This window comes from Sesamum indicum, linkage group LG3 (assembly GCF_000512975.1).
Source record: "Sesamum indicum cultivar Zhongzhi No. 13 linkage group LG3, S_indicum_v1.0, whole genome shotgun sequence".
Taxonomy (NCBI): Eukaryota; Viridiplantae; Streptophyta; class Magnoliopsida; order Lamiales; family Pedaliaceae; genus Sesamum; species Sesamum indicum.
The window spans coordinates 8,672,630-8,683,759 of NC_026147.1; the positions used below are offsets into that span (position 1 = coordinate 8,672,630).

General features: G+C 34.3%; 1 protein-coding gene across 7 annotated transcripts; it reads right to left on the reverse strand.

Moving 5' to 3' along the window:
- LOC105157729 (ABC transporter C family member 8-like) lies at window positions 188-10,579 on the reverse strand. Of its 7 annotated transcripts, none has more exons than XM_020692192.1 (15): window positions 10,324-10,577; window positions 10,146-10,214; window positions 8,008-8,094; window positions 6,161-6,207; window positions 3,960-5,899; window positions 3,556-3,876; window positions 3,377-3,463; window positions 2,672-3,283; window positions 2,424-2,588; window positions 2,042-2,336; window positions 1,747-1,961; window positions 1,299-1,604; window positions 1,152-1,215; window positions 822-1,061; window positions 188-727 (listed from the first exon to the last, which is right to left on the reverse strand). In XM_020692192.1, the coding sequence occupies exons 3-15, from the start codon at window positions 8,028-8,030 to the stop codon at window positions 627-629; spliced, it is 4,416 nt and encodes a 1,471-aa protein (XP_020547851.1). In that variant the 5' UTR covers window positions 8,031-8,094; window positions 10,146-10,214; window positions 10,324-10,577; the 3' UTR covers window positions 188-626. The 7 variants fall into 7 exon arrangements, 6 of the variants coding, with proteins under 6 accessions (XP_020547851.1, XP_011072485.1, XP_011072484.1 ...); XM_011074183.2 differs by having other exon boundaries at window positions 6,182-6,207; window positions 9,687-10,214; XM_011074182.2 differs by having other exon boundaries at window positions 9,687-10,214.

Here is an 11,130-nt window from a genome sequence, read left to right on the forward strand (position 1 = left end):
TTAGCAAAAGTAGGCAAATAAAAATAATAGTCCTAATATTAAAAGGTTAAGTAAGATGCATATGCATTTTTTCGATGAAAAATTTGAAATTTGACGGAGAAAAAGATTGAAACTAAAAAATAAATAATACTACATAAAAAATTAAAGAAAAAAACGTCAAACCTGAATTACGAATCAAAAATACATCTAAGCCAAACCAAGAAAATGTTAGAAACAGGAGTAGGGTATCTAAATTTTCACACAAATTGAAATAGTACCCAGATTGACCCTACCCAGCTCCGATCCGGCCCTGACCTAGATTAAGGATCATTGATACCATACAATTCAGAAACCACATCAAGAGTATACAATCAGCCAAACTTATAAGAATCCAATACAAATACCAAACATGTTTCCTCATTTATTGCATCCATAAATCTTGAGAATGACCTATTCAGTCCTCTTGAAACCACTACTGACTTAATCATCGAGCGGTTTTCATGTAATCCTATGCAATTTTATGTTATGCTCGACGTTCGTTCCTATCAAAGCACCTCGTACACTAGTTTATGCTACTTTAGTTTCATAATCTCTGGTTTAATTTCTTTCTTACTTTATGTTCTTGGATATACGTCGGAATAACATTACTAATCCCTTCTGCAACTTGACCAATATTCTGTCACAAGCTTGGAAAAGAAAGAAGTAGTCTCCATAAGCTTTGAAGGTTCATCATACTCCACCAACTTCCCTGCAGGATAAAGGAAGACAAAGAGCAAAGGAATGATCAATTTTAGTTGTTTTTTGTGCAGCGAAATGAAACGAAAAACGGAGGGTCTATGTACCGTAGGAGAGGACCATGACCATGTCGCTGTCTATTACGGTTGGAACTCTGTGAGCCACGGTTATCACTGTACAGTTAGCAAATTCCTCTCTGATTATTCTCTGCAGGATGGCATCCGTGGCTGAGTCGATTGAGGCTGTTGCCTCATCAAGAACTAGGATTCTGTTCCTCTTTATAAGGACTCTACCGAGGCAGAAGAGCTGCCGTTGCCCCAAGCTCCAGTTCTCGCCTTCATCGCTCACTGCTTGCATGAATTTTCAACAGAAAAATGATCCCACTCAACCTAAATGCAAGAATTCAATGTGATTCTTTGCAATGAAGTTAGAGTTACCTGAAGAGTCCAACAAGTTTGGGAGTTTAGTGATAGTAGACTTCAGCTGACATTTCTCTAAGACCTGAAAATCAAGAAACTCACTCTCCTCAGCTTTTTTAAAGTTAGAAGTTTTTGTGTAGTACTATATGTAGTAAATTTGAGTACCTTCCATATCTCATCATCAGAGTAAAGGCCTAGTGGATCCAAGTTAGTCCGAATGCTACCCCTAAAAAGAGTCGGCTCTTGAGGAATGATGCTGAGTTTCAGCCTTAAATCCTTGAGACCTATGGAGCAAATATCAACTCCGTCTATCACAATTTGCCCGCTGTAAGGCTCAACCAGACGGAACAAAGCACTTATTAGTGTCGTCTTCCCACTTCCGGTCCTCCCCACCACTCCCACTCTAGTCCCTTCTGTGAAAGTGCATGTGATCCCTTTCAGCACTATTGGTGCATTAGGACGATACCGTATCTAAAGCCCATCCAAAAAATGAAAATGGAATTTAACTTGTTAATTGTCAATCAATGATAGCATTGGGCTCCAGTTTTGAATACTCTATCTGCATTTTCATGAAGCTGAGTATACCATTACACGAAAAAGCTCGATTACTCACCTTTAGGTCCAGCAGCTCTATTCTCCCATTTGGAGGCCATGAAGTTGGTGGGCTCTTGTCTTCTATTCTTGCTGGAGGCTCCGCTGGTATATGCATGTATTGTTTGATCCGTTCCACCGAGACGATGTAATTAGCTAAGTTACTATACCATCTAGATAAAAAAACCTGAGTGCTGGTTAGAGCAAATGCATAAGAAAGCGAGAGTCCCACGAGCCCTGTAACAACAGAAAATAACACTAAAAATTGAATGCAGCAGAGAGATATTGAACTGTTTGATTTATCAGTACTAACGTACCTGGAGGAATGTAACCCTTGGGAGTTAAAACTAGAAAGATGGCAGCAGTGAAAAGGGTGAGATTTTGAAGCGCTTCGGTTCTCAAAACAAGCCATTCCATTGTGGCGTTTGATGAAAGGAAAACTTTTGCATCCATATCGACCAGTTTTAGGTAGTTCAATGAAAATGTATCGACCATTCTGAATGCTCGTATTGTAGCAACTCCTAGTGCTGTCTCAGATGCGTAGTTCATAACAGGAGCTTTTGTAGTGCCATTGATTCTCATCAGCTCACCAGCAGATTTTTGGCAGTACCCCTTCATTAGACAAAGGGAAGTTCAGAAAAGCAGATCAAAGTAATACTGATTTTCATTGTAACTAAATATTTAAGGTCTCAAACACACCTGAACGTATTTTGAAGATACCATAGCGAATATGCCAACAAAGAAAACTTGCCATGTGACAAAAGCCATAATGCCAATTGTTGCTAGCATCTCCGTTGCGGCAGCCAGTACAAATACGAACGCCATGGGAAGGTCAAAATCTAGCACACTTAGATCAGATGAGGCCTGGATGAAATCAAACAGAAGACTTGTTACAACTACTTGTTGAAATTTTATGTCCCAAAGGTGAAGGTATGAATCAATCTTACACGCGTTAGTATCCTCCCGACAGGGGTGGAGTCGAAGAAGAGCATGGGAGCATTGAAGATTGAGTTGGTGAAACCAGAGAAAAAGGCTCCTGATGCTTTTATTCCTAAAAGAACTGCAAAAAGTGCTCTCAAATATACAAAAACTGCACTAAGTAATGAGATTAAAGTGTAAATTTCGATAATAAAGACGCTGCTCATTTTGGAATTCTGAATGGAAAATGCTAGCCAAAAGCTTGCAGCTGCTTGAAAAGCAACAAAACCAAGCTGAGCTATTGTGGTGGAGCAAAAATAGGCCCATCCCTTTGAAATGAAAATGTAATCCAAGAAAGATTTCCAGCCCACATCTCCTACTTCCTTCTCTTCCTCCTCTGTCAACTGTATCCCTTTGTTCTCTCGAATTTCCCCGTCTCTTTCTTCCTTATCATAAGACTTATTATTCTGCTTTAGCTGATCGACATGTTGTGCTCGATGTTCATTTTGATTTGAACCAGATGAAGCATCGAATGACTCTATGGTGCCTTTATGAGCAGAAACGAGTTGTTCAAAGGTCGTTCCAGCAACCAGAAGTTCCTCGTAGTTACCTGATTGAGTAACTTGTCCTCCTTCTACAACCTTAGACATATGAACAAACCTCGTCTATCATATAACAAAGATTAGAAGTACATGTTTAAAGACAAGCAGTAACCTCTTCTGAAAATTCATTACCAGAATGTTATCGACATTATTGAGGAATTCCACTTGATGAGTCACAAGAATTACCGTCTTCTTTGCTAGAGCTGTCATGACGCAGTCCTGCAATAATACAATTCAAATCAATCAGCTGTTGGGATAAAACATCTAGCACAACAAGAGCGTGTATCAACTAAGAATGCTCTAATTGTTACGTTGAAAAGAGCTGCTGCTGTATGTGCATCTACTGCACTGAAAGGGTCATCAAGAAGATAAATATCAGCATCGTTGTAAACAGCTCGTGCAAGCTGAATTCTCTGTTTTTGTCCTCCACTCATGTTAATCCCTCTCTGGCCTATCTCAGTGAGATCGCCATAATCAAAACTCTCAATATCTTTGTCTAGAGCACAAACTCTGATGGCTTCTTCGTATTTGTTCTTCTCCATAGGCTTTCCAAAGAGTATGTTGTCACGAACAGTCCCACTCTGAATCCAAGAAACTTGAGAAACATAAGCCACTGATCCAAGAACACTCACCTGCAAACCAACAAAGACCTACTAAAATCAATGTCAAGAATTTCATACATAAGTGTAAAAATCGTTGCTGTTGCATGACTTACAGTTCCTGATTTTTTTGGTATTTCGCCAAGGATTGCATACAAAAGTGACGACTTCCCAGAACCAACCGGCCCGCAAACAGCAATCTTCTGTCCTAGCCTTGCTTCCAATGAGACTCCACTCAGGGTTGGAGTAGACGTGTCTGCATCCCAACTGAAACAACCACCTTGTATATGAACGATGAGGCCTGAATCTCCTGTAGGACATGTTTGCAAATGTTCTTGCTTGAGTTCATCCTCAAGCATAAATGAGTTAATCCTATCAAAGGAAACCTTAACCTGAATCAAAGTGGACAGAGCTTCTGGCAAGAACCTGACAGGCTCAGACATGCTCCTTAATGCAGCCAAAACTGTAAAAACAGTGCCAGCATCCAATGGAGCACTCCTGAAGAGCACACATCCGAAGAAAATGACGGAAGGAACAATTGTTGGAGACATCCAATACAAAAGTGTGTTAAATGCTTTCATGTACTGAGTTTTGGACAACCATTTAAATTCGCTCTTTCGAAAGGACTCGATCAAGCTCTTGAAATTCGATTCCCACGACTGCAACTTGATTATTTTCATGTTGTTAAGAATCTCGGACAACGACCTCAGTCGCTTGTCTTGAGCGATCATGAATTCAGTCTGATACATTTGAATTAGTTTAGCAAACGGCACGTTGAGGAGACCACAGATAACGAATGGTACTAGGCCGGGAAGCACGCCAAGGCCCACGACTCCTGAAAGAACAGCTATAGCCAGAAAAATCTGAACGACTGAAGTCCACCCGACATGTAACCACACTGGAAATTCTCCCATTCGATAAGCATCGACTGCAATATAATTCACAATCTCCCCAGTTGAGTGCCTTCGTCTCCCACCGCTCGAGAGCTTGAGCTGCTTCTGGTAAACAACTACCATCAGAGCTGATCTCATCCTCATTCCAATTCTTCTGGAGTAAAAATAGAAATGACGATAGGACAAAGACTCGACGACCTTCAGAAACACCAAACATCCCACCAAGGAAACACCCTCTTTCAAATTTTTCATCTCAAGATTTGAATATTTAACAAAAGCATAAAGCAATAATGGACTAGCCACAACTGCAATCGTCCTAAAAAATGCCAAACTTCCAGCCAGCACCAAACTCCTCCAGTGAACCTTTGCAATAGCCCAAAATACGAAATTCTTGGAACTGTTTATGCCCTTTTCTTTCTCAAGAATGCACCACACGTCGTTAAACTTCCCATAGGCCATATGAGCCCCATCTTCTAATCCCAGATAAGGAATGTCATCAAGACTTAAGGGCTTAGTGTTTCCTAAACGAAGCAAAGGATTTATCCAAGAAAACGACAATTTACTCAGAAATGAAGCTTGGCTTAAACTGACACATTCATCCTTAGACTCCTCAACAAGCAGAGGTTCCAAGAAGCAATTGTCCAAGGCCGGTTGAGATACAATCTGATATAGATCCCTCAAACCGCAAACGAAAAGCAACAAATTTGCAAGCCAAGGAGCAAGCTCTAGAATCTGTATGCGGTGCAATTCAACCAACTCTACTACGTTTAACGCAAAAACCAACAGAAAAAACACGATCCACCAAACAGATTTCAGAATAGCAATCCCTTTGGATCCTCGTACGAGCACAGAAATACTCAATGTAATCCATATTAGCCCCCTAGCAAAGAACACTAGCCACTTCAAATGACTTAATTCCTTGCGTTTAATTACCAAAGCATACACAACAATCCCAAAATACTCTAAGCTCACAAGAGCACAACCACCTGAAACAGCTACCTTAAACCAATCCCTTCTGCTCTCTCTTGAACAATTTTTCCTTTTTGCAATCAAAACCACATAAAAAACAACAGCCACGAATACGTTCAAGCAATCAAGAACGGTCCTAAAATCGCCCGACCATCCCATTTCAAGAATCCCTCCATGCAGCACAGAAATTTTCCCTGTTTCACAACAATTCAGTACAGGTACTCAGTTCATGCATTTTCAAATGCAACGTACATAGCACCTAAACAACAAACTTCAGCTACTTATATTTATCCTACTCTAACCTTTATATACATATAGATATACGCTATTGGTTGTTCACATTAATGAACTGAGATATATCAGAATCAAGTTCAAAGAAATTAAAAGAAGAAAAAGCCATTAAAAGAAACATCCAATCAATGAAGTTCATTTATGAGAGCAAGAAAACAGCTTACCCCATGAAGAAAACTGCTTACCCCATGAACCCATCTTTTCATCAATTCTGTCCATAAGAATTGTAGATAACATGATTATATATACTTGTTCTTCCACAAATATATATATATATATATATACACGTGTGTGTTGATAAATAACTAGTGCATGCTCTTTTCACCAAATCAATGCCTGCCACGTGAATATTTGAGCCCTTATGTATATATAGCTTCACGTGCATGGTCTGATATTTTCGTGGAAAAGAACAAGGAGAAGAAAAGTTGAAATTGTATTGCATTATTGGTTAATGACAAAATCTGCAAAGCCTGCCTTTACGGATTTGTGTGTTATTTGAATTGGCCTCAAACTAACTTATTTAAGCAATAATTGCATAGTCGTTTTACGAGGTTTCGTATAATTATATATAAATTTTTTATCATTTAAAAAATTATATTTAATAATTTAATAATTAATTTTATTATATGTTTGAATGATTTAATATTTTGATTATTTAAAGGTTTAATTTAAAAAAATAATAAAATAATTTAAATTTAAATTAAAAAATAATATAAATAATAAAAAAAATTATGGAATCATTTTACTCATCCCAATATATATTACTCTGACACTACCTATACTTTTTTGTAATTGTAGAAAACACCCTAAGAGCTTTTCTATTCCTGAAAAATTATATTAAATTTGACTAAATCAACAGGACAGTTTGAGATTTTAAACACTGACATAGGTGAATTTTGTAATTTTTTAAAAATTAAAGATAATTTGTATAAAAAAAATAATAGATAAAAGATGTAAATGTAATCATCTCTTATTATTAATGTGAAGCAAAAATAAGGACACATAAATTTGTCTGTGCATGGCTCAATAATGTAATGTAATGATGGTGTAGCAATCACATCGTACATGAACAAAAGTGACCGACTCCCCCCTCCAACAAAATACAGTAAAACCTCTATAAATTAATAACCTTGGGACCATGAAATTTTATTAATTTAGAGAGATATTAAATTATCGATAAATTAATATTTTATTAATTAAAAGAGAGACTTTTTAAATTCAGCAAATTTAGTACATATGTATTGAAAATAAATAAATTCATATATGTTTCATTGATTATATTCATGCAACAATGAACTATTATATTCATAGACACATGTATCAATTCATTGGAATTACTTAAATATACATGTTTATATTAATTCATTGCACTTAAATAACTATTATAACCAATTAAATATATTCATGCATGATGAATGAAACATATACTACATAAATCTCAATATGATAATAAAATAGTTCATAACACCCAACCATGTCTTCTCATCTAAAAGGCATCGCAAAATCATCCATGAATGATCAAATGCGTAAAGCATTACAGATTTCATATTTTAGTAAATTATCATAATATTTATAATTGTAATATTTATGAATTATTAATTTAGAGTTTTAATGGGACCTAATATAAAGGAATTTTCTGAAAAATTATTATTTTATTATCTTATCGAATTTGATGATTTTTTACAAAGGCCCAAGTCGGGACCGGAGGATTTTATTATTTTAGAGAGTTTATTAATTTATAGAGTATTAATTTATAGAGGTTTTACTGTAGTTGGCAGGTATTTATAAAACCGAAATGTATGTATTTTGACATTAGTTATTGTGCATGTGTGGGAAGTTTTGTCTTAATGTCTCCTAGTCCCATCATTTAATGCTTGTCATATAAACATAAAACAATTTAAATTTATAAAAATATTATGTTTATCTATTATATATATGTATAAATAAATTATACATATGTTAATATATTTTATATAAAAAAATCAAGATCCAAATCATTAAAATCTAATACCTGTTTAATATTTCAAAACCCATTCCAATCGAAGCAGGTTCGGATCCGATCTAACCCAAACCCATCGCCATCCCCAAATTGGTGTACCTAAAAAACGAGTAGCCCAGACAGAATAAGAGCCCAACCACCACTACCAAAAAAAAAATAAAAAAGGAAAATTTTGACTAATTTTTTTAAAAAGAGTTTATAAGATCTCAAAATAAACATAGTATTTGGTTTTGTTTTTAATTTATTTTTTGTATTTTATGGAGATAGAGAGAAAAAAATAAAGATAAATAAAAATAATTTAGAGATAGTGTGTATGTTTGAATTTATTTTTGGAGATTATATAAAATAAGTATGGTATGTTTGATATTGGGTAGTGGGGAGACAAAAAATACTGTTCATTCTCAAATCATGTCTCTTTTATATATATTTGTATATATATATGTATAAAAATATATATAATTTATTTAGTTGTGAGTTGATTAAAATAAATATTATTTTCTAATTATATATGTACGAAAATGAAAAAAAATAATTTATGTAAATACACTTTTATAAATAATTAAATGCACTCTAGTAATGGATTAACAATATTTTTTGTTAAACGTTCTATTCGAGGTGATAAATTTAAATACATTATTCAAATAATGTAATATATGAATTAACCGCGTAGAATTGCTAATTATTTTATATTTTTTAAATTTTTAATGCAACTCAAGTATTAAATAATGGAGTTGTGGTTAGCAGAAATTATTTTTTCTTCCACCTGGATACAAACATGCAATAGTTGGGAGAAATATTGTGAAATTTTGTTTAAACTATTCCATCCCTGTTGTGTGTGTGAGAGCTTAGCTAGATGACATTGTCAGTGTTTCTCACTCTAGCTTTATTTTGTTTGTCATCCTGAAGAATTTACCTTACTTTCAATAGATATACTATACAAATATTATAAATCGAAATAACTCAACATGTTATACTGTTGTTTACTTTAATCTCCATTTACGCAGTAGCAATGAAGCAATTCAAATTAATGACTCTCTTTCTGAACATGCAGTATTATGTATAACTAAGATATACAACAAAGTTCGAGTCATCGGAGCATCTTTTATCCAGACATATACATGATAAACAGAACACCACTCAAACTTAAAGAAAAGTGCAACTTATCCTAATAAACAAAACACCACTCAAACTTAAAAAAATGTAAGGATGCAGATGAGAAAGGCCTACAAATTCCATTGGAGTCGACCATACAACAAATCCTCCTAGTTTAAGATTCATGATTCCATGTGACTGGTAGTTTGACATGGAAGAAAATCAAGAGATGGTACATAACATACATTGTTGCAACAACAAATTGAATCTTCTAGACTCCTAAATTGTAGATGCGTTATAACGAAGAACCAATCTACAAAATCTAAACAAAATGCGGAATTAATTCCTACTTAAACTGAATTGACAACCAAAAAACTAAAAACGTATAGCTAATCACAAACTAAATCAAACGAGCCTCACAGTACACACTATTCGATGATTACGTAAATCCAAGAACATAGAACTAACAAGTCGAAGTAATTCATCATTTCTAACAAACGTCAACAGGAAGCAAAACCAGATTAAGCATTTTTCATCTTAAAAATTTGAAGAATACAACATTTAAGATAATGATTAGTGAGCGAAAGTAAGATACATACCTTAATAACAAAAAAATGGTAAAGCCAAATGTTAGATGGATGAGAGTACTCGAATGTGTAAACAACTGTAATACACTACTTCACGTTCGACAGAATAAGCTCGACAGGCTACTCTTAGAATGTTGAGCAATAAGCAGAGAACGAAAGTGCAAATAGCATAAAGAGTGTAACATATTATATAGAGGGAGAAGGACAATACACTTCAAGGGTAAATAGTATTTTTTTTCAAAATATCAGCATCTAATTGACTTAGTGCAAAAAAAGTAACTTCATAGCCGACAAATGTCTCAGAAGAATACAAATCATACGGAATTAACTGAAACGATTTTCAGTGGTAGAAAGCACCACATGCATTGACAACAATTATTGACGGTGAAACAGTAACCATCAATAATTTAATCAACTTTCAATTCTAAAAATCACATAAAAATTGAGAAAAATACAGTCCAATCGCACCACCTGTTTAGATCATCGGCAAATCATAATTGATTATAGACGTCGTTGGGTGGAGGAGCATCAGTCGTCATTCTACGAGAAATAAGCGAAATAAAATGACTTCTTAATTAAATCGGCCGAATTTACTCGAACTTGCCAACGGAAACAAAAAAGAAGAATGGAATCGTAAATCTACACATACCGTTGATGAAAATGGATAGGTGAGGCTATATTGGACTCGCCGGACGATGAGTAAATTATTGGTGGTGGTTTGACGATGATCGGCATTCAAACGGTGCTGAATCGAAGCTAAAATCGTATATATGTATGTATGTATGTATGTATATATAGCTTCACGTGCATGGTCTGACATTTTCGTGGAAAAGAACAAGAGAAGAAAAGTTGAAATTGTATTGCTGTATCGGTTAATGTCAAAATCTACAAAGTTACATCCACGCCTGCCTTTACGGATTTGTGTGTTATTTGAATTGGTCTCAAATTAATTTATTTAAGCAATAATTTCATAGTCGTTTTATGATGTTCCGTCTAATTATACATAAATTTTTTATTATTTAAAAATTTATACTTAATAATCTAATAATTAATTTTATTATGTGTTAATTGAATGATTTAATATTTTGATTATTCAAAGGTCTAATTTTATATAGAGGTTTAATAAAAAAAAATAATGAATTAAAAATTCATATAAATAAAAAAAAAAATTATGGGATCATTTTATTTATCCCAATATATATTACTCTGACACTACCTATACTTTTTTGTAATTATAGAAAACACCCTAAGAGCTTTTCTATTTCTGAAAAATTATATTAAATTTGACTAAATCAACAGGGCATCTTGAGATTTTAAACACTGACATAGGTGAATTTTGTAATATTTTAAAAAATAATAATAATTTATATAAAAAAATAATAGATGAAAGATGTAAATGAATCATCTCTTATTATTAATGTGAAGCAAAAATAAGGACATGTAAATTTGTCTGTGC